Here is a 27,783-nt window from a genome sequence, read left to right as displayed (position 1 = left end):
TGAACCTCGGTAATCGAAATTTCGATGATCAAATGATCATTTAATTTATTCGTATTCGTGATGCCCGAGGAAACGGAGATAGCAGAGAAAAGGAAAGAAATGTCCAATAAAACTTATTTCTTGAACGAATGTGCATTTGGAGAAGAGAAAAAAGTATCTTCCACTCCTTTTTCCATTCTGTAACAGCACACGCTGTTTCGTGAAACAAAGAAAGCCTTGATCAAATCTGAAAAGGAGTTTTCTCCACGATATACGACAAAAGGCGGAACTGCGATTGCTATTAAAACGGATTTTTGACAGCATTTCGCCTCTGGTAAATGAAGAGCCTTCTGTCATTGTAACGAGGAAAACATTCACATTTTTCTTCCTTGACCTTTGCAAGAAAATAATACTAGAAAAAAAAGCACGAACTTTATCGATGTCTTCATTCGTATACTCTTTTACTAAAAACTTAAAAAAAACTGCCCCACATTGCTGCTGATGAATTCTTCGAATGCATTAATTCCTACCAAAAAAAAAATCCATGAAGAAATAAAAATTTGAAATTTGATTATCAAGTCCACCTGGGATATTCTAGGATATTATACTTGGACATTCTTACAGTTCCAGGGTCGGTTAGGAGCGCCTAACAATAGGAAGATATGCTTTTGGAAAGGTGTCCATCGACGAGAAACTTTTTATCGATTGTACATGTTATCTTCTACGGGATCGCAAAACCATGTAGGTGGGCTGAAATGTTTTGCCTTCTCCCTCTATGATAGTATTTCTAGTTACAGTAGATATGTCTGAACAAAATTGTTTCAGTATGTAATCACGTGATTTCCTCTTTATCATATATATTCGACCTTGAAAACACTTTTATTGTTTGAACTCCGTGTAGCAACATGTATAAAAATGAATATTCAAACTGAAGTCAAAATGGCGAGCCACATCTGAATTCTTGACTGTGAAAATGCCTTTTTCATAGATACATATACGAATGCAAAAAACTATGATGATTTAATTGCGATGAGAGTACATTAAGGTTCTGGGCAAGGCAATTTATAATATGAAGGAGTAAGAATTATAGGAAGAAATTATATACTCCGAGTATAAAAACTTGAGTCATATTCATTGGAATTTTTGAGTCCTTGTAGATTTCGATGAGAAAAACAATTTTAAAATTTGAAGAAAAACACTAGATAAAGCTTTTTTTTTCTTAAAACCATAATTTCTAATTATTGGTTATTATTTTAATTATTACTTTTTTTATACATTAAACATTTCCATAATTTTTTCTTATTAATTTAAGAGGAGGAAAATCTTTTCAATTTATCGTATACGAATTACACTCGAAATACATACTTATGGAAAATAAAATCCAAAGAATTGGTAATCTACCCTTGAGAAGGCGTTGGAATTTCTCATTCACAACCAATGCATGTTGATACATAAACTATTTCTTAGCTCTTCAATGTTGATACGATGCTCCAAAATACTATAAACTCGGAATACGGCATAAATTAGGCAAACAGCGGAAATAAACACGAGTTCTTTGCAAAAACTCATATTTTACAACCGTGCTTGATTTAGTCAACAGAAACATAATAAAATTATATCTCGAAGAAAAACTAATCTAAAAAAATACAGCAAAAGGAAATATCGAATAAATAATATATAACATTATGCATAAAAGTTTATTTTCAAATGATGCATTTACTGCCTTCAGGAAGTTGGTTGAAAAAAGATAAACAGATGTCAACCAATTAGGGTCCAGTTATGATGCAAGATCCTTGCTCCCTTGAACTCTCGAGACAGCATACATTTAGTCGACGAAATATTTTAATCGTTATACTTATTTTTCATCCACACACACGCCTTCTTCTAGATTACGACTTGAAATCGAGACCATCAAGATGATGAACTGATAAGATGCACGAGAGAAAGACAGAATCTACAGTTCTCACCAGACACTGTTATGTGCGTGACATACAGGAAGTTCAAAAAACACACTGTGTGCTCAGTCTGCAGAGCTATTTAGGAATTGCAAAAAATGTACGAACACAATAGTCAACGTAAATGTATCCAGTCATCATATGACATAATAAGTATGTTCACATCTCAGGTATAACCATGATTTTCAACATTTTCCAGATGCATTAATCAACTTTGGTATTCGAAATTGTGATTCAGAATGGCGTGACTGTGTTAAACAAGAAAAATAAATGGGTGAAAATATTTATTTGAATATATAGTGCGTGTTATTTTAAATATTGTACCGCACTCTTCCATATTGACAAATAACTAACCAAATAATTTTCTTTTGTCTGATATGGTATATGTATGGTATGAAATTTACATTTTAGAACATGCATTTTTTACAGAGGAGAGAGAACCATAGTTTCTATAAATTCACGCGTCTGTAGCTAAAATTTCCGAACATGGAGCTCTGAAAACCTAGATCTCTATGTCGGTTCCCAATTTCGAGGCGTGAATGCGAGCCGATCTCCCCGTAAAAAGTCTCGCCAGAGAGAGCAATAGGCCTACAATCTTCAATTACACTTCACTCATAGTTAAAAAAAATTGATGGTGGATGATAGCACTACACATAACAAGCATTACACAGAAACAACTTTACATTAGGTTAACAACACGGACACGCACATTCCAGCATGTACCAATTAGTTAGAGATTCCGCAGAGAAATATGGACGAGGCGCATGTGTGGTTTAGTAGTAGTAAATCTCTGTCGAGAGCTTGCATCTATCGAAAACACGCGTCTAGTGTAGCATGTCAAATTGATGGATAATCGGTCTTCTGTATTTCGACACAACTTAGATACAGAGGCCTACCAAGACATTGTCATGCAATTCATAGTTTTACTTGAAGAAGATGAATGTGACTGTTTCTATACAGTAAATAGTGAGACCTGCCATATCACAAATTCTACCATAGCATTGCGTGAAGGAATTTTTTGTGGCAGAACCTTGTCTAAAAGACTGTGCTACTCAAACCTAAACCAGTCTAGACTACTTTATGCGAAATATTTGAAACAGACTGTATATGTTACTGTCAAAGCCCGAAGTTGGCCACTTTGCAAGCTGGCCGGCCCAGTTGATTCGGCCAATGTCCGAAATTCGAGCTATGGCCGGCGCCTATGTGTTGATCCTTATATATGGATCACTAAAATATCGATATTCAGATTCCTTTGATCGTTAGGGTTGCTATAGGTAACCATAATAATTAGGGTTAGCTATGGCTAATTATAAATGAGCATAATTATCATAAAAAAATACACTAACATGGCAATGACCCTGAATTATAGGGATCGATATATAGGGGCCAGAGAAAAACCGGATTTCGGATATTGGCCGGGTCAACTGGGCTGACCAGTTTGCGAATCGACCAACTTCGGGCTTTTGGCAGTAACACATATACACAAACAATCCATACACACAACTTAGAGGAGCTGAAGTTGAATGTCACCGTTGTCACCCAGGGTATAGACGCCATCGGGTCGCGAGGAACAGGTAAGGCTGGTCGTCCACTCAAAGCGACAAGACGCGGCAGGCAACATGGGCAACAACAGCCGACATTAAGTCAAACGACTAGGGGAGTCTGACGTCACCAACTGAAACCGACCCTTACACGCTATTCTGTTCACGCCTGCAATTCGTGAAGACGAGTGTGTTCGTTAATAATATTGAGAAACTAAAATTTTTGAGAAAGGAATCCAGAGGACCTGTATTTATTTAGTCCATGCTTAATGAGACATCTGACACAAACTAAGAGAAAGCGTTCGTGTTACGAATGAATAATATTTAATCCATTACTCTACTTACCCATCGCAACCCATAAACGGCAATTATCACAGTTTAGCTGTTCACACGGGAGAGAGGGAGACCAAAGGAGAAAAAAAAAACGGCGCTAGTGATGAGAGAAAAAACGTAAATAACCGCATTGCACCTGTGCAGAAACGGCAAGAGGAGTAAAATCCCAATTTCGCCGGATTTGTCGCTCGTCTGCTGCTGTCACCGGAAGTCATTCACTCAAGATCGTTTCTAGTGGACGTCATTCTCCTACTTTCCATGCAATAGGATCAGTCTTGCGAATACAGACAACTCCGCGTGACTTATTTATCGCTTCAAGTCGTTTTCAGTGGACGACTGGCTTGAAACATATCAACAAATGCATTGAAACGCAGGTACATAATTTCAATCTTTTATTGTAGCCAAAGACATTTCTAAACATATGCGCATTAATACTTACTCTCATGATGCTTTTCCGGCGGGTGAAATTTTAAATTGAACGCACTGTATATTTTGAAAATACTGCACTGATTGAAAATCATTATCATTGTGATCAAATTAGAGCACATTGAAAGGTACGGAAAACACTTTTTTGAAGCCGGATAAGACATTATGCATTGCGAAAAAGAAAAAAAACAGTGTTAGTACGCACACTATTTATTTAACCGTAGATAGGAAATGGTAGCTTGATCTACCGACAACGAATAAAAAAGAAGCATCAAAGTAAAATTACACCTGAAGGAAAAGAAAAAGCCATCACTTGTACCGCCTTAGCCAGAGTGGACTTGTAAAAAAAGCCATGCTAAGGTTTCGCACGCGTGTTAGACAAGTCTGATCCGTCACGCCCGGGAAAAAAGCCTCGCATTCTTTGTCCATTTTTTTTCCAAGGGGGAATATCTCCTTGTAGGAGGCACCTGCAAATCAAGGGTCACGACACCAATCTCCCTCATATCCCCCCTTCACTTTTACTAGTGAAAAAGCGTTGAGGTCTTGATCCGTAATGGTTTGGACTTCTCACGGACGAACTAATCTCGCACCTGAGACCTGAAGAAAACAGCCCATCTCAGTGCCTCACGCTATCCTATCTCACATCATGGAAAGTGAACTGAAGGTGAAGAGATTAAAAAAAAAAATATATATATATATATATATATATATATTTCAAACCCCACCCCTCCCCCCGTACTGAAAAATATAGTTTTTCAGTGAAAATTGAATTTCATAGGGGAAAAACTATTATAGATCTCGAGGGAAAAACTAATGTTTTTAAGCTTACATCTGTAAAATTATTTTTTTACCACAGTACACAGTACCATCACACGGAGCGGATGCGGGTCCGGAAGAAGGTTTAACTACTATTACATACGGAGCCTTTCAGACGATGCGGAATGCACCCGCAACTTCGAAGTGTTCGTGCGGGTCCGGATGGCGTCCGCATGTGTCAAAACCTAAGTGTGGGCTCCGCATCCTCACATACAGGTTTTGTACATTAGGTTATATGGAGCTATTCACACGACGCGAGTCCGGGGGGAATTCTCCCGCATCTTTGGCTACTTTTAAAGATGATTTTGCATGGAATTTTTTTAATAATTTGCCAGAAATACCCTTAAAAACACCGTATGAAGGTCCCTGTTCATCAATAGGATGTACCCACATACGTCTATCCCTCCGTTTCCTTCTGAGATAAAGGAGATATAGCAACTTTAACTGCCTTTTGTCCATACTTTACAATTTTATACAATATAATCTGCCAACAACGGCCACTAACGGGACCATGAAAATGTAGCCGCTATTGGGAAGTGGCCGTTATTGGGAATGAAATTTTATTTCTAAAAGAAAAAAAACACTATAAAATTTGCAATCTATATAACACGTAAAATTATAAGCCGTTATGTAATTCATTACGATAATTATATTTTTAATTGACTAAATACTTCAATAACTTTTAAATTAAAAAATTTTAAATATTTATTTTTATTTTTTTAAATTTTTAATCCTTTAATTTTTTTTACTTTTAAAACTAAATACTTTTATTAAACAACGTTATCCACGTACGGCGTTCACTCAGGGCCGGATTAAGACGTTTGAAGGCCCTAAGCACTTGAATAGTTCCCCCCCCCCCCCGATATCTACAAGTATATTTTACTCGATATTCAGTCTATAAACAAAAAAAAACAAAAAAAATTTATATTTCAGAAGTGAGACTAATCTAAGGATGGGATTTCACTCTAAAAGGTTTATGAAAGTTATTTTATAAAACTTGAAAAAAGCAACCAATAAATTTTTATGAATTAATTTTTATAGTGTAATCCGGGCTTAAGACAGAATTGTGATGTGAATATTTCTAAGCACAGACATTTTGAAAGTCTCTACCCCTCCCCTTTATTCTACTTGCAAACTCTTTGATATCCTCTGATTTTTTTTTTTTTGGAACATCACTGGATGTTTTTGGAATTTTTCTTTCATATTTTCCAAAAAGACATCTTGGATTTTTGTTTTTAAAATCTTTTGAAAATATTTTAAGATATTTTCTCCTATCGACTACTTCTGATCTTTTTACCCATATTCTCTATGGGGCTCTAGATTAAACCACCAGAGAATGGCTCTAGGCTTCCTATGGGCACTCTGAATCAGGGGTGAAGGAGAAAAATAATTACAAATTTTAAACTAAGAGCGCACTGGGATGAGTGACTCGCAGAGAAAAAACCGTGAATAAAACTTAAAAAAAATTAAATACTTTTATTAAACAACGCGCTATCCCCGTATGGTGTTCACTGGGTGAAAACAAAATCAGTCTAAAGATGCGGGCGTCATCTTCAGTGCTCGTGTGAAAGGGCATGCGGATCCGGACCCGCATCCGCTCCGTGTGAAAGGGACCTAAAGCCCGTTCATACGTTCCACATTCGTAGTTCGATTAATTTTAGACCGATTGATTTCCACACGTTTTTAATTTCGTTTAAGCGACGTTAAACTTCTATTATACAGTTTTGCATAAAACTGGGAGCACGTAGTACATGCATATAATGATGGATTAAATGAAACTCGTTCGAGTTGATTTATTAAGACGGACGAAAAAGGTACGTCTAATGGAGTAGCAGAATTTTGAACGTAATCTCTCAGGAAGCCAGAATGCACTTATGTTCGATAGAAGCAGTCATCATAGACATTCACCATGCTTCCATCTTTTTGAGTGGAAAGCATACATCGTCCGTGCATGAAGGCTTCGGTTGGCTCACTACAATGACGCTTGTGGCAAGCTGCATAAAGCCATCATAACTGACAATGCTCTTTTCGTGTTGTGCAGCATGTTTATATGAGGGTCTGCACCACCCATCTTACCGTCCCTCCAATGCCAGAAGCGTGAATGTGCAAATTTCTAAATCTTGGGAAGCGTCGTTTGAGTGTTTACTCTACGCATGTTAGTCTACGAGTCATTTTCCTAAAATGCTCTGTAACATGCTTTTCAATAGGGGTTAAACATTCGCGTTTCTGGCAAAACTTAGATAGCAAAATAAGGAATAAAGCTAGATGATAAACCCAAAAAGTGAAAATTTGTGCTTCTGGCCTGAAGAGGATGATATGAGGGGTTCACAACCATAGTAAACCAAGTCCGTTTATCTTTATTATAGATAATAACACCTTAAAGACTTGGATAGACAATTAATTCGGTTTAAGTGATGTGAAGGAATTAAATATGTCAAAGTACAGCTAAAACTAATAGTGCCCTGCTTTTATAAATTTTGTAAAAACAGGGCTTTTACAAAATCTTTAAGGTGTTATTATCCGTGATAAAGAAAAATGGACTTGGTCTACTATGGTTGTGAACCCCTCATATATAATCCCGATCGTATTTGTTTAAACCAAAACTTTCTAAACTTATTTATCTCATCGTAAGAAATAGAAGTTCCCATCGCCCCCTCTCCAGCTAAACCAAACCATAGGAGCTCATGATGCATCCGTAGCTTCTAACATCCCCCAATTCGTTCCATCACCTCTTTTGGAAAACACTGGTTTAGACCTTCAAAAAAGGGATATGATTTAGGATGTGCATTGTCTTGCAACAAAACACCACACGAAAACATGTTACTTCACCAAACACCAACTCTGGCCATATTGCAATTTACTGCCATTAACGAGATGGGTGGGAAATGAAGGTGCTGTCTATCGGTGGTCGCCTCAAGTTCGTTAGGGAAAATATCTTATCTATATCCTCCCTCGAGTTCGAACCCAGGACAGCAGCCTTCACGGTGGTAGACGAGCATCTTACCACCATGCCACTCGGGCGAACGAAAACATGCTGGATTACTAAGTTGTAATGGCTTTATGCATCTTGCCCATCATGTTATTGTAGCGAAGTGATGAAAGCTCTAATTCATAAACGGTATCTGCCTTCAAGAATTTGAATGTCTATGCTGACTTAACTAATTAACACAAGAGCATTCTGGTCTCCTTGTAAAGTGAGATGGTCGATTCTGCCACACTCAAAGTATAAAAATTTTGTTCTGTTTTGATAAATTTACTCAAACGGATTGGATTTGATTATACAGATAACGGTCGGTTACGTTCTTCATAGTCACAACACTTTGCGTATATTTAAAATGTTCAAGAGCTTCAGAGAATATCTTACAAAACATACGATCATATCGTCAGTCATCGCATTCACAAACGAATAGGCTTATCCTGAAAAATACTGTACTTTAACTATGAAAACGTTTTTGCAACTATAGCCAGAATTCATACTTTGAGTATAGCGAAGTAATTTCAATGTGACACTTCAAGAAATCGAAACTATTATTTCTCGGACTGCCTCAGAAAGCTCGGTGAATAGTAAACTAAACTCTGATGGAATCCTTTGAAAATAAAAGTCAACACTGAATATCGGCATTCACTTGACAATAGTTTAAAGAAATACAATGGTGTACCTTGTTAAAAGTATTGCAGTGTCATGACTAGTTCCAGGATCGCTGTTATTGAAAGGATTTGATTTCTCCATTTGCTGATACTGCCATCTGCAAAAATTTCTCAATGTCTTCGATGCACTAGCAAATATGATTCCAGTATCCTGAAAAAAGAAAATTACTCCTTCGTATAGTAAATTGAAACATGCACGTATATATCGGTATATAAACATTTAAAAAAAGTTCAATACATATTACTCACCTGACCTTCTTCCATTACAATGAGTTTCACGACAGAAACATTGATATTATTGCCTATACTAGGATCCTTGAATATTAGCGCCACCTGCAAAATTAGAAGCAAAGGGATCAGATTACAAGTCTTATTTGCAGAGCAGCTGCAAGTCGAATGTACTATAGGTGCGAACGGCTAGCGAATTGAATTATCATGAAGTTCAAATTAGCCGAGAAACAATAGGGGAATCGATATCCATTCATCACGCTGATTGAACAGCTGAGCAAGAGCAGCCGTCACGTTTCTCAATGGAAATCTTCCAGGGTCATTCCCTGCTACGAAAAATTAACTAATTATAAACTACTGACCGTGGAAAACCATATGACGTCAAAAATATGACTTGAACCTCAAATGTAAAGATGTTTGATTTTCTTTTCCACCTCGAACCACATCTATATCGTGATGGTTCGTATGTATGAAATTAATATTTGAAGCGTGAAAGGAATTTTCTTTTAGAGAGCTCTTTACGAATTTAATTGATCGTTTTGTCACACTGCCGATTATTTTTATGTAGACTAGGGATAATTAAACTCCTGGCATTACATTTAGAGGATAATTCCGAATGGCTATGCTTCTATGCCACAAATTTGAAGCGAAACCTATTGAATTCGAGGGTTATGCACTAGCCATGCCACTACTAGGATGCTCGAATTAATTTGAATTTGTGCAACTGCTGCTTAAAATTCTATTATTTGTATTAAGCATTCACTGGAATTAGAATTTATTATTTCAAATAATTATAAAATATACAAGCTGGTTTAAATATCCATGACTAATTTGAAAAATTGATACAAAATCAACCATTTGGCGTATAAGAGTGTGATGAATGTGAGTATGGGTAGCGATTTTGTCTCGAGCTCTGCCCCTGATTACAAACCACTCCATCATGAAACAATCGTTTCATTTTAACTCTTAAAACTGCTCCGATAACCTATAGATGAGCTTAGTAGCCTGTTCAATCATCCTCCGATGATTTCAATTGCTATTTTTAGACGAAATTCCTAAGACGACGTATAGATGGCGTGCGAGTGTGTGTATATATATATACTACATCTCTATTCTCTAACAGGCTTGCTTGTGTACTGTATCTCCACCTACCGTTTTTTTCAAGTCTTAGTTTGATTACCATTTATTGTTTATGAAATAAAATTATAAAAAGGGCAATTTTTCGTTCGAGCAGAGAGCGGCAAATCTCCGACTATTTGCTCAGCCAAAAGGGTTAATGCTAATTTTTCATATGTATATGGACTTTTGGCTGACTATCGCTTAGAACTTGAATGCGGTAAAATTTATGCATTTAATTTTTATACTCAAACCGATGAAAAAATAAATAAAATGTCAATGATTTGAAACTCTTCTCGCGAATATTCAAATTTACTATTAGTTTGATATTATGAGTCTTTGTAGTGTTTCCAAAATGCATGATATAATCTATTATTTGAGGGCTTCATCGTTAAAACAGGAAAAAACATTCACTATTCGACGTTAGAATTCGTTCATCGAATTCGAATAAAAAGAAACCTTACCAGAATATATGTATAGGGCTAATGCACGAGTTTAAAAATCCGAAGACGATGAATAATTCAGAGAATAATTAATGACTGGAAAGTGCATTGTTGCAGATAGAAGATTTATATAAAACCGTCATGTATTTTATAGCATATGGGAATGTTACGGAAACGGGATATAATAGAGATCATAGTTTTTATAGCTTTTTTTCCCTAGGGTTGCTTGGTTTAAGCTGTGGCCTTTAGAAATAAGACCGGATACACAAAACTGGATTAATAGTAGTCTGTCAAAAATGCTTTGATGTCTTTATTAAGAGGTCATTCACAATACTTTAAGAACAGGAACAACAGCTATAAAAATTCTGCTACCTAATTAGCGTTAAAATTCTTATACTTAACGTTGTTGAGGAGACCAACAAAAGACAATTCTGAACTGATACGATGCGATGTTATGGGGTTCTATTATCAAAGCAATAAAAATTTACTTCGTTTTCGTAAATGCTCACTAAACCAGTTACCATCAAATTGATGGTCAATAAAATAATATCCTAGGATCTACAGTAGAAACGTAAACTTCGTAAGTGATATACTTATATACACATTTCCTCCACTTCCGACATTAAACAAAACAACGTCTGAAAAACCGACGGACATTTGTAACTGATATACACTGTTTTGTAAAAAAACCGAAGCAACATGAAGAAAGTGACTGTTTCTATTGAAATAAAATATGTACACAGATAATGAAATGGTAAAAATTCAAAGCTGTAGGACCCATCAATGGTTCGCAATTGCACATTGAATGTTCAAATCACTAATTGGTGGAACCCTCTCGGTGACGAGGCATGCTTGTGTCATCTTGCGATACATTCTGCCAAGCAGTCATCAATTGTTGCTCCAGATTTGCACATTTTGGGGTACTCGAATCTGGCATCCTACCATGTCCCATACATGTTCGATTGACCAAAGGTCCGGTGACCTTGCTGGCCAAGGAAGAGTATCAACAGCACGGAGGCAATCCAGAGATATGCGAGCCGTATCGGGCATGGCATTATCTTGTTGAAAAATGGCCCCAGGATGGCGTGCTATGAAGGGTAACGCAACTGGCCGCATGATCAGTCATCAACTCAACATATCGTTGAGCTGTTAAAGTTGCACGCAGGATGGCCAGAAACGACCTGCTGTCTTAAGAGATGGTGTTGGTACCAACACCCCACATACCCCTGGTGTGAACCATGGGTAATGGCTGTATGCCTCTGTAAAACGAAGGATGATTTGGACCGCTGGCCCCGGCCACGTCACGCATGGATCGGATGGTCATCTACTCCTGGGATTCATCGCTGAACATTATGTGATACCAGCCATGATGATCGGAAACTTTGAACGACTCTGCCGATGTTTTGTGGTTAAAGGCAGACGTCTTAAAGGCCGCTGTGACCGTAACCCCGCCGCAGCCATTCACCGTGAGATGTTGGAAGGTATCACGGGTGGAATGGAATAGTCTGTAGAACTTTGGATAGCGGACAATGATGTCGTTGGGGAAGTTCGGGCCTGTCTCGCAATCATCCGATTTTGCCTCACATTCGTGCACCTTGGTCTTCTAGAGCCTTCATTCCGCTGATGAGTTCCTTGCAGCAACCATTGCACAGCCATGTCCATATGGTGCAGGTGGCGGCCTTTTGCTCGGTATGACCAGCCAGCTCCACGAATCCCGACTATGCAACCACGTTCGAAGTCGTCCAATTGGTCGTAACGGATTTATTGGTTGTGTCTCCAGGGAACTGCAACGCCGACAACAAGAAAGATATATAGTCCGCGATTGTTTTATACAATGCTAGTTTCGCAGTAGAAACGTGCTAAGGCCGGTATTGCACTTATAAAAGTTTGATAAAATCCCTTTTATAAAAGTTGAAAAATCTAACCAATAAGATTATTGGTTACATTCTAGAAAATGCAACCGTTGACCTTATTGGCTGAATTTTTAAAGTTTTATAATAGGACTTTTATCAAACTTTTATAGTGTAATACCGGCCTAAGACAGAAGTTAACATTCATTGGCCTTGAACATTCAATCATTTGCATACTTGGTATAAAGGAATTTGCATGCGAAATTCGAGATGATCGGATCATGTTTTAGGGGTGCTTCGTTTTTTTTTTGCAAAAGAGTATTAGCACAGCTTAGCAAACAAGTATGTATTTAAAAAAAATCTTAAATGATAAAAAATTAAATTTCACATCTCGTTTTTTTTTCAAAATAGTTTTGATATTATCACAAATCACGCGAATGAAATTTTTTTAGCACATCTATCATTTGGTCAACTTCACGTTCGAATTCGTGATGACATTTCAGAGAAAAGCGTATTACTCGTAGATACCAAGTCAATGCGAAGCGCATATTTAAAACTGAACAGGTTGGGAATTCCCAAGTTGCATATCATCTCTATCGAGTAGAAAAGAATTTACAATTCTAATCACGTTTTAATATTCAACGCATTCACTTCACATGTCATTGCCCCACATTTAAATACTGATTTTGACACCATCTACTAGCAGCGGTTTGATCACTACACGCACTCTCTCAGCTGGACAAGTTTTAATGATCTTTCGAAAGCAATTTGCATCAACGCTGCTGCTGACAGTCGAAATTCTTCAGCTGCTAAAAGTGCACCCAAACTCAATGCCAAAACATTTTTTTTTTAATTATAAACTGATGTCTCTATCATAGCATGTGAATAGTATAATTATCTTTTTGCATTGAGAAGACGAATTTTTTTTTTAGTTTTTCAAGTTGTGTGGCTTGAATTTCTCAATCTATAAATTTCCTGTCTAAAATTAAAATTGAAAAATTTCTTTCAGCATGCTCATACAACAAATGTACTTTCTCAATGAGCTCAACTAAATACAGGATAGTGCGTATTGTATCTACCAACTCCAAATAGCAACTTTGTTGAAAAGCGTGTGTGCATGCACAGTATACCTACAGCTAAGTACTGATGTGGATATTATGAAAGTCTTTGACTTCTACATAAGCCTCAGAGGAGTGAAGAGGTTGTTGTATGGTATTTAATTTGCATGTGTTGGTTTATTGGTACTTTTTTTAGGATTATACAGGAGGTCCAGTTCTCCAGCACCAACTGCATCCTAACCATGGATTCAAAGTTTCTGCCAGTCCGACATCCTCAAAAATCAAGGAGACCAATTGCAAATTGCACGACACATTTGAACTCACCTGAGGCTTCTAAAAATATCAAAGAATTATATGGGTTCATTGGGCACACACACATGCATTCTAACAGTGTTGTCAATTAGAATTTTTACCATACGCGCTACCCGGTATAACAAAATGCATAATTAACCACACAAACCCCAAAAATCATCATCCGAAGAGTTATAAATTCAATTAAATTAAGTTGCATTAATTAGCATGGGATCTTGAACAAATGTTAAATACGTAAGGAAAATTTCCAGCTACTAAAACGAACGCAGAGCATTTGTGAATTTGAAAAAGGACGTTAACTTAATTATGTAAATGCTAAACTTTCGAAGATACTAGAATAGTTAGTTTATGTGGCGTGGGTGTGATTTAATTCAACGGTAGGACCTACTTAATTTCATGTTGCGCCATTTGCATTCGCCATTATGTCAGGCACTCAACCGCTCATTAGCATATAGTTAAACATAGAGGAAACAATGTCCTCGAGCATATATTAATCAAATATTCTCACGTTCAGGGTCATGTTGTGGAAGGGCATTTATTCATCTGGGCTTTCAAAACGGTTTAACTGTAGCTGTTAAAGTTATAATATTCAGGAAGCAAACAACAACACCCTAAAAAAAACACTGAGGAAAAAATATTCTATAATTAACTTCTGAAAAAATTCAACTAATTTCGTAGAACTTGTTTTTTTTATGATTGCGTAATTTTACATCAGTATAATATCAGTTCATACTTCAAGAAATCTAACGCGTGAAAACAAGAAAAAAAGCACCAGGCTCTAAATGCAAATCAATTATAGCTTATAAACCACCATTTATTTCGAATATACCGTATCATCTTCTAAACATAAAAATAAATGGCTTCATTACCAAATAAAATAATTTAATGCAGAGAAGGAAAGACAATCGGAGCAAAAGTAACAACGATTTATTGTAATGAATGCCAGGAGACAATGATGGAGAATCAGTTAATAAACGGATGAATAAATCTATCGTAATTTTATGAATGAAATACGCAACGTTACTCGCCAATTTTAATTGAAAAAAAAAAAGAGAAAAAAAACTGCATATGACCTCTGCATCGAGTGGCAACAAGGGAAAAACGGCCACTTGAGATCAGGTTACCGACTTTCCAAAGGCTTTATAAACAACAAGCCACGGATAACAGTCAATAGTGTAAAAGGCAGCAAAGGTTAGACCACTCACAGTCAAGTTTGTATGTTTTTTTGTTCCGGAAGTAAACATTCTCATAAGGAGATCGCTCTGGAAATTGTGTAGATGATCCATTGTATTTAAAAAAAACAAATGGAAAAAAAAATTAAGAACTCGCACAAATTGGTTTCAATTGAGCCTGTGTGTACAAAAATCACTATATCCTGTGATCTAAGGGGGTGTCACGAACAATGAAGTCGATTTTTCGAAAATGACTTTAAAAAATAATTCATGCAATTGCAAATCACATGGAAAAAATTTCGTTTCAATCGGTTAATTTGCTCTTTCAAAGTAAAAAAAAGTAATAATTAATTATAGTGTAAATGTATAAAAGAAAAAGAAACACTTTAAACGCGATTTTGTCAGATTGCAAAGCTCATTCGTAAGATTAAAAAACTACTGCACCAAAATTTCTGAAATTTTCAAAAATGTTCATTAGACATTTTTTAGTAAAATGAACCTCTCTGATTTTGCAATTGACTAATGAAAAGAATTATTAAAAAATTTTGAATTCAAATTTTTGAAATTTTATGTTTTTAAAACTTTAAAAATGCATAAAATTCTAAGGATAGTCAGATATCCAAGTTCGAAGTTGTTTATTCGACATGTGTTAGTTAGTATAATGAACTTCGAACTTGGATATCTGTCTATTCATTAGAATTTTATGAATTTTTAAAGTTTTAAAAATATATAAACTCAAAATTCAAAACAATTTTTAAAAATACTTTCCATTAGTCAATTGCAAAATCAGAGGTTAATTTTGTCGAATAAACATGTGTGCAAAATTTCAGAAATTTAGTGCAGTAGTTTGTTTTTCCTCTTATGGATGCTGCAATCTAAATATCATAATCTGCAATCTAAGAAAAAAAAATTTAAAGTGGTTTTTCTCGTATACACTATAATTAATTATTTCTTTCATTTCGAAATAACAAATTAACCGATTGAATCGAAATTTTTCGCATTTGATTTGAAATTGCATGAAATATTTTTCAGTCATTTTTGAAAAATTGACTTCAGGGGTCATTACACCCCTTAATTAAATGAGCTTGATATACGTACAGCATTACCTATCATTAGTTAGAGAACGATGTTTTGGGTTATTGTGAAAAATAACACCATTCTCCCACCATTCACTTCAGAAAATTAGTAAATTGATATACAGGGTGATTCATAACGTACAGCGATATTCGATATAACGATAAATCCTTCTACAACGATATTTTTTTCGAATCTTGTTTGAAATTGCCTATAGTGTAGTTTTAAACTCCTTTTGATAAAGCGATATTCTCTACTACGATAAATCCCTTTGTAACGATATTTTTGAGGATATCTCGAAAAAAAATCCCTACATTTTTTATATTTCACTCAAAATCAACTTCAATATATTCTTAAGTTCACGCCATCTCTTGTTTGTCCCGCCACTTCCTCTGCCTGATGTCACATCCTCACCAGTTTTCGTGCTTTCAAGCGTTTTTAACAACATCGGTATTTTGCACTATCTACCCTCCGAAAGAGAACCCAATTGTTACCGAAAATTCTTATTTTCAGCAAAATAAAATTTATTCATAATTATATTTGCTGTATTTTTGTCAAGAATATGACAAATTTGCAATTTTTTTTAGAAAAATCCGCTATATTGTGCATAGAAATCGGGCAGGGGGACGTAGCGACCCGTTGGGCACGAGCTTGTCTCAAAGCGTGTTTTTCTGCATGGGCATAAATGAAGTTGCCGACAAGCTATTTTTTGGGTAGTACATAAAAGCATTGTGCGGAGAAATAACTTTACAGGGCGAAACAATTAACTGAATTTCATTCATCAACTAATCAATTGAAACTTTTCGCTGGGAATAAAGTTTCTTATAAATGCATTTTATCGTGGTACTAAGTATGCCAATTCAGAAAAGACGCCAATAACAGCATAAATTTGGTGGAACCTGATGATAATGCTGCTTTTCAATACAACGCGATAATCCCTCTACAACGATATTTTTTCTGTGTCCGCAGAGTACCGTTATATAGAGGTTTCACAGTACAATACGTCTTCTAGATGCTGCAAGCTGTAACAGTTGAAGACACACAACTGTAGTTCATTAGGTGGATATACTAGTAGGGTTTGTGTCCCGCTACTCGGAAGTGATGCAGGAGATTTCTTTTCAGAATCATGATCGAAAATGTTGTTTCCCAGATTGTTACAGATTCGGTTTTACTCAATGCAAAATGCCTTTCCCACTGTAGATGCTGCCATTTTGATTGACTGATCACGTGGTACACGCAATGATCTACATACATCACTTCCGTAAGTAGCGGGACATTAAGATTACATTTACCTAACAGATCACAGTTTTGGTCCGTTTCTTCAACTTTCTCTGCTCTACAGCATCTTTTATTTATTTATTTATATATTTATATATATATATATATATATATATATATATATATATATATATATATATATATATATATATATAAATAAATAAATAAATAAATAAAGTACATAATTCTTTATAAATCACAATGTATATTTAAAAGATCAGTTAAATGGTGTTTATCGAGTTTTGTGCAACGTAATGTGTTCTTTTGTTGCGTAGTAACTAAAAGAAATTTCATGGTGATGGAAAACTAAGATTTACATCATATTATACTAAAAACTTAAAGCATTCAAAGAGATTTGGATAACACTTACCGAAGCCATCAAGGTAAGGATGTACATTTCCAAATTTTCACCGTGATAACGTTTCATTTTGCTGTCTGCTACAACCAGCATTTCCAAATCCCACTCCTGAGAAACTGAGCGGGCTGAACGATGTTTTTTTAAGATGGAAGTATTTGCTTTCTCAGTAGCTGCTGTTTGATGAGCTTGTCTGACTTCTGAAAATTAGATACGTGTCTCAGAATGATGAAAGTACGTATATACATTTATAAATGAAGCATTTACCAATAGCCGCTGGGCTATTAATTCAATCTCCATTCTATTCGCCATACTACAAGAATAGGCTATTACTCGGTAGGAGTGCCTGTGACTTCGATGGATCATACAATTCTTCGATCATAGTTCCATTTAATGCAGCTGTATTAAAATACAAAAATATGGACACACGTGATTGATTAAAACCACTGAAATGCCATTGTTTTATCCAACGATAGTGGACACTTCAGATTCTTATGCATTTTCAAGTGAATTAAATACACAGTATATATCCCGGTTTTGAAAGGAATAGCAATTTAGTTTTATTTGGAATAGAAACATATATATTCATGTTTTCCTCTCTCCTATAATGGCTATTGCCTATACGTCTTTTAAGCACATGTAGCTAACCAATGCTGCCAACCAATTACAGTTAGACTTCGGTAAAATGTCTAGGGGTTATTAACGTCATTCCGCTAGTAACGTCAGTTTTTAAGGGTCCCTGAAAGCAATTAGCAAAGCAGACACTCTTTACTATAAGCCACCCCATTTTTGAAGTCATATTTATTCAGCTCATAGGGTGACGTTGCATCGAGGCCTGACTATATATGCAGAAGCCATATAAAATTTCATAAAGTAGTTCATACAACCCTAATAAATTATGCATGTATAATGTATAATATAATTGAAAATGCACTAAATACTTTGTACTCATTTTTTTCTTAGTGAAAAGTGCAAAATCAATAAATGTGAGTATTTAAAAAAAGTACAAAGGAATAGAAAAACTATTACTTGGTACTCAGATATACAACATGTAAAATAAATCTATGTACCCGCAAATTACAGATTGTACCATATACTAGTATGTATTCAAATCGAACAGAATAGATGGGATGTGATCAACATTAACTATTTCTATTCAGTTTCAAATTTTAATAAACATAGCATAAAGAAATCCGGGGAAATAATTTATTATTTACTACATAGAGCGATAGTTCGAATTTTGCATTTCAAAAGTAGGAAGTGAGGTGATTATTTCGTAGTAGAAACCAAACACGGGAGGGCATTCCACCCAAACAACAGTTAACCGGTGAATGCAGACTGACCTACTCGCCTATCAAGGTTGCTGTTCTAAGCAAGGTCCCGCTAGTGACTAAGTCCGATAGTGAAACGACGTCAATAATACTGTATACGTCTAGAAAAGGAAAGCCTACGGTCGGATAAGCAAAGGTATTTGATAAACATTTCAAACCGGAAAATCAGATCAGCAGCAGAAAATCAATTTTATGAGTGCCTGTGATGTTCTTCCGAATGACTCACCAATAATCAGAGGTGCAACACATTGAGAGAAAGAAGGAGAAGCACACGCTTTCTTCTGGAGGTCTCACAGGTCAAGTACAGCTTGTAGGCCGGTTCTGCGAACTGTGTCAAGGTTGCCTTTTTTTGTTTTCAAAAGGCAAAGTAACAGATGAATGCTTTATACCGCTTTGCAAAATTCGTTCCATACTCGCGAAATGATGCTTAGAGGAAACTCAGAAGAAAGTAACATAATAAAAGAGTGTGTCATGCTAATAGATACCTTCACTGGATAACTCATTTTTTATTCATCAGACTGATATGCGTGATAAAAACTATTTTCTACTTAAATTAAAGTATCACATATGAGCATTCAATGAGCACCCTTCAAGTCACTGTGTATTTTGTCAGTTTTCACAGAAGAGTTGGATAATAATACGTTCGTTTTCGAAACCAGTAATAGTAAAATTGCCAATTCCAGCTTATACGCTACCAATATTCCCAGCCTACCGATATGCACTTATATAGTTGGCATTCGATAGCTTCAAAAACTACGTTACCACATACACTAACTCTGGTCATATCACCATACAGCACTTTACTACCGATCGAGTTGGATCGAAAATGAAGGTGCCATCTGTCGGTGGCCACCTCAGATTTGGTAGGGATAGGGAAAGAACTTACTATCTATGTTCTTCCCCAGGATTGGACCTGAGGGTAACTTTCATGGTGGTAAACGAGCATCTAATCACTTCACCACTCGGGAACTAGCTTCAAAGACTGATATGTTAGTAAACATGGATACAAATATAATTGTTAAAGTTTAATGATTCAATATCACAAATAAGTATGGTGGAAGATTGTTTTCAAACGTATTTATATTGTAAGGAGTGATATGGAAACAAAAATTTGGTGAATGTCTAGTACTCCTAAAAATATTAGATTCAAGAGTATTATTTATAAATGTCGATAAATATTTTTCTTTTATAGACATCTACTTCCATTTGAATGTCCAGAGATGGATGATAATCTGTGGATCATCCTTGATGTTTCTTGAAAAACCACCCAATTGTTCTATTCTTATATTTTACTTTCTTATGACTTTATGAACTCCCAGCCAATTAAAAGATCAACTCGCCACTCCTTTCGCCTCTCCGAAAAAATTTACTTCCTTAATGTCGATGAACTGCACCCTGACTCAGATCTTGTTCGAAAAATAAGTTACATTTTATTGTTCTATTAGTACCGACCTTCAATGGGCTTACACGTACGCTAAGCAACTATGGTGCGGCATTCGTCATAAGAGATTTAGGAAAAACCGTAAATTTGAAGGCGTTAACTTGTTTATGACATTTTAATCTTTTTCCAAGTTGTATAAAGACGTGAGACATTTAAGAACTCTATGATTTAGAAGTAAGGATGTACCTCAACGTGTTGACAGTAATTTATAGTTTCACTTGTTCAAGTAGCTCATTTTTACACTTTCTCAAGTCATTTTCTTCCATTTTTCTTAAAGAAACCGCTTTTCACCTCAGCTAATAACTTTTTTATTTAATTCGATTCTCGTGATCTTGAACCTGACTTAACCTGGTCGCTGTGGTCGAGATATATTGTACATAATTTTTTTATAGGCCATTAATCTGGGGTTATAAGAACAGGTATTTGATAGCCTTTCTTGGACCGTCGTTCCATTGCTAAAGAATATCTTAGAAAAAAACATTACAAAAATTAATAGATGAGAATCGCATGTAAATACATAATATTGACTTAAATCACACTTTCTCACTGAAAAATATATAACGATCTATGCGGTAAGTTGGATTACGAGAATTACTATTTCACTTCTACGTCGAAATCGTGTATCGTCGGTACGTATAAAAATTTACTATCACACTCACAGAATGGTGTAATCAGTCATCTTATTTAAAGCTAGTTGCTGTTTTTCTGATAACGGTTCTATTCAGAGGACAAAAATCTATTCATTCTCTACTCAAAATTAGCCCAAGAAGAGATACCAAGCACATATAAGCGAGAAAAAGACCGCAACAGATCTTGGAACTCCAAGTACGACAGTAAGCGGCTGCCCTTTGTGGATGAAGCAGCTCTTGAGACACTACGATGCTTCACTCTGAAAAACGACAGTTCTTCACAGTTAACAGAAAAAAAGTGCATCTTATCTCAAGCTTTTCAAACTCTTTCATCTTTTATCACGGACAAAATCTCTTAATAATTGATAGAAGAATTTAGAAAGTGAGAGAAACTGTCGAAAGCAAATGGAGCTTGAGAGTGTGAGAAGCAAAAATTAAAAGAGATATCTCGGTATCTAAAAAAATATATCTAAAATAAACTTACAATTTTCCTCATTTACATGCAGCGTGTACCATTTAAAAAAATTAAATCATGGGTATATCTTCAATTTTTACTCGTTCTAATGAAATTCGTGCCCTCAAAAAATATGTTTGTTGCAATTTACTAACATTATTTCGACTTAAGTTCGTCCTGGACTGGAGTATGCTGTACGATTTTCGAAACCTACCTACAGAAGAACATAGATTTGGTTGAGGGGGTGCAGAGAAGTGCCCTTGTTGGCACACTTCATTTTTTGAATATGTTTACATTGGAAAAAAGCAGATGTCGATCGAAGTATTCCAAATTTCCAACGGGATGGATAATGAATTATTAATACGCCGTCAATCGACTGCTTCGACAAGGGGACACCAGCATCGATTGGTAAGGGAAAATTCTTAGGTTATGGTGTCGCAGGGAATTTTTCTCTAATAGGATTGTTAATAAATGGAATTGTTTACTCACGAGGGTAGTAAATTCTTACACGATTGACACGTTTAAAAAGAAAAAAGGATAAACATATGGTGGTAAATCGCGCGCGAGAAAGCCATTCATACTTAGAATAAGACAACCATAAAATATAATACAAAGCCCATAAAAAAGATCATGTACATATAGTTTTTATAATTGCATTTTTAATTGGGGTGATAGCTGTATTTTAGAAATATATGACATCCATATTTGTTATGGGCATCTTTTTCTGTCACCTCGTTGGAAATTTTGCTTGTTGCGGTCTTGTATTTGTATATTGTATTTGTTATTTCCCATATTGTAAATCCCATGGCCTTAGACATAGCAAGACACCGCGCAATCAACAAGTAGGCGTCGAATAACTTATATTCCGTTTTTCTTTCGGCTAAATTTCGGTGTCTTTGTGGGGATAGAATACTTGACAGACACACTAAGCGAGTTCATTTTAGTCCCTGTTTCAAAACAGTGAGCGATGCATAAAAGAAGGCCGTGTTTTACGCAGCTTCAAAGTTATAGGCGAGTAAATATTCAAAAATAATTTTTGGATGGGCACATAAAGTGTTTACTAACATTATTCAACAAATGGCTGCTTTTTTTTATTTAAATGTTCAAATGAAAAACATGTTATTTGCGTCATAAATGAGCTCTCGTACTTGCAAAGAGAAATTTATTTCGTGGCTACAAACCCGTTCAGCATTTATTATTATTTTTAAACTTTTGTTTCATATATTCATAAAGTTTCCGATTTTAATTCTTTTTCTTTTCATCCGGCATTCAAATCACGATAACGAGCTGTTACTGAATGCAGCTATAGAAATGCACGATGATAAATGATAAGTATGAGAGACGAAGCGGCTTGTCAAAGCAATCATCAAATCAAAAGGCAGCATAATCAGAATATGAACCACTCTTTGCAATCCTGCACTTGTTGACACATGTTAGAGGCATTCTTTTGGAACTGACCGATGGGAATACGAGCAGCATTGGGTAAACTTTACAAACTACTTGTTTTTAGTCATTTCACTATTAAAATGCCAGACGATTGCGAGACATTCACGTGATCTGGTATCGTATAAGAATATAGTTGTTGTCTAAAATACCATTTTAGACAACATGATTATAAATTTTCGTGCTTAGAAATATTAACATACCACTGGGAGTAGAGACGATCAAAATAATTAAAATTATGAGTCGACAAAAAGAATAATGCATACGCAATAGTTTTTATTGCATGTATATAGTTCGATAGAAACTATTAAAACTAGAATTTTTAGGTACAGTCGGTGCCCGAGCTAAATGTTGACCAATACCTATCTCAAATAACACTGACCCTACAGAATTTTGAGGTTTGATGAAATGCAAGAAATGCGGTGCTCCCGAGTAAGAGATTTAATAAATATAGTCTGTGGTCTTCCAAACTTATTTTTTTCACCTTCGCTTTTTTTCAGAAAAGTTAAATTCTTATCGGTTCCTCTGGCTAAGCCAACCTATAAAGATCCCACATTGCTTCTGTATCACTTCAGTTCACTTTCAGTCCTGAACGGTGAAAAAATGACAAATCCAACTGAAATTCTTTCAAAAGAAGGGAAATCGGCAGACCTACCACAAAACTACAACCATTTACATTTCAGTTCAGACTGAAAAAAAATATCAATGTTCTAAAATCCTGAAATATGATCCTAAAATACTTATCGTCTTGTTCATTAGAAGCACATTCACGTTCGAAAAAAAATAGATCGGGATATCGGATTGTCACATATTTTATCGAGAGATTCTGGTGTCCGTGTAACACATACGTATATACAAAGATTTTTTTTTTCCGAACATATAGCAAGGGATTATCTTTCATTTTCACACTTTTTCTTTTTCAACATTAAATCTTGATTCTGGAACCAGTATTATCTTTCGTTTAAGTATAAAATAAATACTTCAATCGGGCTTGTTAAAGCCTTTTTTCCTCCCTTTTGGAGCATCACAAAAGACACAAGTAGTGAAGCTTTTCCACTCTCAGTAATATATTTTATACTCTATATCATCAAATGTCCAGTTATGTGCTTCAACGTTTTATTTAGGAGCTTGAATCAAGTGGTGACAATTAAACTATTGAAGGAAAAAAAAAACTTGAAATAACTCGAACTTTCCTCGAAGAACGATTTTCACTTTCACGAGATATGAAATACGTTCGTTTCTTAAAACACTTCGATAAGAGAAGCGTGAATCCATTTTCGAAGCTCATAATGAAGTGAAAGTTTCATCAATTCCAGTAGCAACAAAGCTGTGGCATACTTTCGGGTGTAACCCAAATTCCCAATGCCAAGGAACTTGATCTTTCGAGATCCAATTATTTTTCAATGCAATCCTATAGCTTACACTTACCCTTCCTAATTACATGCCCGACGATGGTGCTTTAGCTAACGTGACTATTAAAAAGCTATTACGCTCATTTACGCTTCTTTAGCATTCTCATGTGGTAAGAGCAATTATCGAGTTCCGGTGGAGGCATTCTTATTTTTTACCTCTCCGACGCTAATATCTTCTAAAACAAAACTTTTACAACAAAAAGGACGATTAAAATGAAGCTAAACAATTTTCTAAGAAAATAAAAACAGATTTAAGAAACTGTGTGTTAATAAATGGCTTTACGTGATATATTTGAAAATTATGTAGAAAAAAATTATCTGTTTTCCCATCTATTAGAGAGATATTCATATTCACTTTTGACTTGAAGGTTGGAAACTAGTTCAAAGCAATAAATGTATATTTAAAAAAAGGATTATTGTGCAAAATATCTACATATTTTCTGAAAAGAATTTGCCCACGGTATTGAAAATAACATAGAACCAATCTTTATGCTGTATCCCCAATCTAATTCTATGGATTTCTATGCCCATCTTCTGTAATATTCATCCCCATGTAAAAGCTAATTTGCGTCCTTCATTTCAAGTATATTATTGTTTTATAGGAAATATGAAATCTTCTGATAATGTTTTAATGGGAAATATTTGACCACCAATGCAGATTAAAGTGGTTGATATACCATTCTTGAAAAGATCCAATCCATGTTCGAAACGACCAAAGAATGCTAATTGAATTAATTTGAGTTGGGTTTTTTTTTTTGTTTTATTTTGGTTTTTTATAAAAGCTCCCAATTTAATAATAGATGTTGACGCACTTTTTCTTGTTTGTAGGATGCAAACAGGTTATAACCATTCGAGCAATTTTTATTCTTTCTGCGATGGTTAACAGCAGAAAACACCCCGTACATCTTGAATAATTATTTTCGAATCTTCTCTATAGAAGAGAAAGAGACAGAGAATATAACCAATACTTAGGCATTTCTTTTTCTCTCTTGTTTTTTTGCACGCAAAAACTTGTCTGAGCCAAGTTGTCTTCTACCTCATACCCCTCAAAGTACCACCGTCCTCACAAACACCTTTAACTATCAAGTACTTATCGTGACGCTGATTTTTCCTTCAAAACAAGAATAAACATAGAAAATTACACGTTTCTAAATTCAAAGAGCGTCGGAGACCAAAAAAGTGGGGTGGATTCAAATATATATTAATCGTTATATATGAAAGAGAGGGTCTTGGGCTGCACATCACCTGACATTTTGATCTTCAGCATGGAATGCAGTGCATCCATTTTCAGCACCAACATGGTTTGGATCGACGTCGTTTTCGAAAGATTTGCAGCGACGCATTGCATACGACATAAGATTTCGGGAATTCCTCGTTTTTTCTTTATTAATGTCTTCATAACGTCTGAATAGTCGTTTAAAAAATCAGTAGAAGCTGTCAGAAGATGAATCATAAATATTATGATCAGTTTATTTGGAGAAATATGATGGATTATTTGATCGACGTAATTACGTTTGAATATTTATTCGGACTTGAAATATCATCCATGAACAGTAGAACATAACTAACTCAGAACCGACATTAAAAATAAATACAGTTGAGTTTGCTTATGAAATATCCCCTTGGTGATCTGAGAAATGTGACGCGTGTTATAAGAAGGGTCTTTTAAAATTATTTTACATAACAGTTGTATAGACGCATAAAGTGCATTATTGAGATTGTCCCGGACAAAATAAGCTTATGCAGCACTTTATCAAAATTTAACTTGAGTATAGTCTTTGGTTGATAACTCCTCAGGAATTTTAAAAATTCATTGGAGTATAGTTCATATTTAAGTTGTCAGTCTTCATACAATAAATTAAAAAAAAGGACTAATGTTCATGAATTATACTTGTCATCAATCAACATGCTTTTGCTTAGTCTTTCAATACGTAGAGATTAGATGCGTTTAAAACAGCAGGGATTTCTGCTTTTCCCGATCATAACAGTCCTTTATCACTGTCATCTACCAGTGATCCAAAAGTAATGGAAAAAGTAAAATTCAATTATTTGAAGACCATATTTTCTATGCAGTTTTTTACATAAATGCATAATTTTTTTTAAATACGTAAAACAAAATTTTACTGTTAAAATAGTTATATTTGTTACCAACAGGTGGCGCGCTTTAGCTGTACATCAGTCTATCTGTCCGTGTTAATGTAATTATTTCGACAGTAAATTTTTCAGCATTATAAAAATTCTTACTGCTTTCTGAGAAAAAAAACAAGATTACACAAATAAGTCAATTTTTGGTTCAATATTTCAAGGTTTTTGTTTGCAGCGTTTATATCCGACTTATTTTCTATGTAAAGAAAGTGTTTTTGATATGTAAATATCCACAGCCAGTCTTTTTTAACACGTTGGTGAAGGCAAGGCCTTCACCAGTTAAAGCCTTTCCATTTGACCCACCAATAAAGAGAAAAATTTTCACTCGCCCACGAGTGAACAGTTTGAAAAAACCAATGACTTATACCCTTTCTTAACAGTAGCCCATCACGAACAGTTTGAATTTCTTATAAAATGGCCTGATCCACAGTGTATATTATAAGTGTACTCAACTGTATTAGGTGCTATTTTTCCATAGCCTGTTTCTTAACTCCATGAGATCTGCTGAAATGAAAGCAACAGACGTGTTTTCAGTCACACTGGAAAAGCAGTAAGAGTTAGCCACTGTGTATTCAATGAGAAAACTAAATTATATGAACAGTATCCGATACCCTTCGTTTCGACACGAGTGAAATTAAAATAATTGGTTAACTTGACGTACGCTGGAAAGATCAAGAGGGCATAGATAAATAAAAAAAAAATGAATATAGATACATTCGAGTTCAGTAAATTATTCGTTAACTTAATATCTTTTGGTTGATAAGTCAAAATTATTACAACCTTTGCGGAATGAGGTGAAAAATAATTGCATATAAATTTTTTTTCTCAGTTTCTTGATGATTGACGTACATTACTAACACAGACACATGCTGGGATTTTGTGTGTTCGACGAGACATTCATTCTCTGTACCGCTACTTTTACTGATAAATGCTGTTGGGATGAAATGCAAATCCATCCTCGAAAACCAGACTGAATTAAAAGTAATCTGACGGAGAGAGAAAAGTTGGCATGTCATGAAAAGCTGGTCTCTTTCAACTTCGTGACAGTTGACAGACCCTCATATACACCAGATGCCCAACATTTGCCCAAAAGCATTCATTTGATCGACACAGACAACAGCTTAATTCTAAACATTCATCATAAATCTAATTGTTCACTTGCTCATTAATCAGTTTAATTTATTTTCGGTATAAAACATCAAATTATCAACAGATAATTTTGCATATAGCCGTAGATGTTGAAAGTTCGGTATCGTAACGTAAAATAAAATAAAGAAAAAATTAAAACGTTCAATTCCCTCTTCGCTCCAGAGGTACACATATGTATACCTTATTTTTAATGTG

At 35.2% G+C, this 27,783-nt stretch overlaps 1 protein-coding gene across 1 annotated transcript in view; it reads right to left on the bottom strand.

The window, feature by feature from the left end:
• Positions 1-27,783, bottom strand: part of AdamTS-A (ADAM metallopeptidase with thrombospondin type 1 motif A) — a 228,653-nt gene that overhangs the window by 65,798 nt on the left and 135,072 nt on the right. The window contains exons 4-6 of the mRNA XM_089233594.1: positions 17,600-17,784; positions 8,948-9,031; positions 8,710-8,849 (exon numbers count right to left, since the gene is read on the bottom strand). Of these exons, the coding sequence (XP_089089720.1) occupies positions 8,710-8,849; positions 8,948-9,031; positions 17,600-17,784 (409 nt within the window). The remainder of the gene's footprint in view (positions 1-8,709; positions 8,850-8,947; positions 9,032-17,599; positions 17,785-27,783) is intronic.

This window comes from Pholcus phalangioides, unplaced genomic scaffold (genome assembly GCF_987345545.1).
Source record: "Pholcus phalangioides strain wild (caught in Gottingen) unplaced genomic scaffold, Ppha-v1.0 ptg000007l_1, whole genome shotgun sequence".
NCBI lineage: Eukaryota > Metazoa > Arthropoda > Arachnida > Araneae > Pholcidae > Pholcus > Pholcus phalangioides.
The sequence above is the reverse complement of the archived record's forward strand: the minus strand, read 5'-3'. Positions and strand labels throughout refer to the sequence as shown.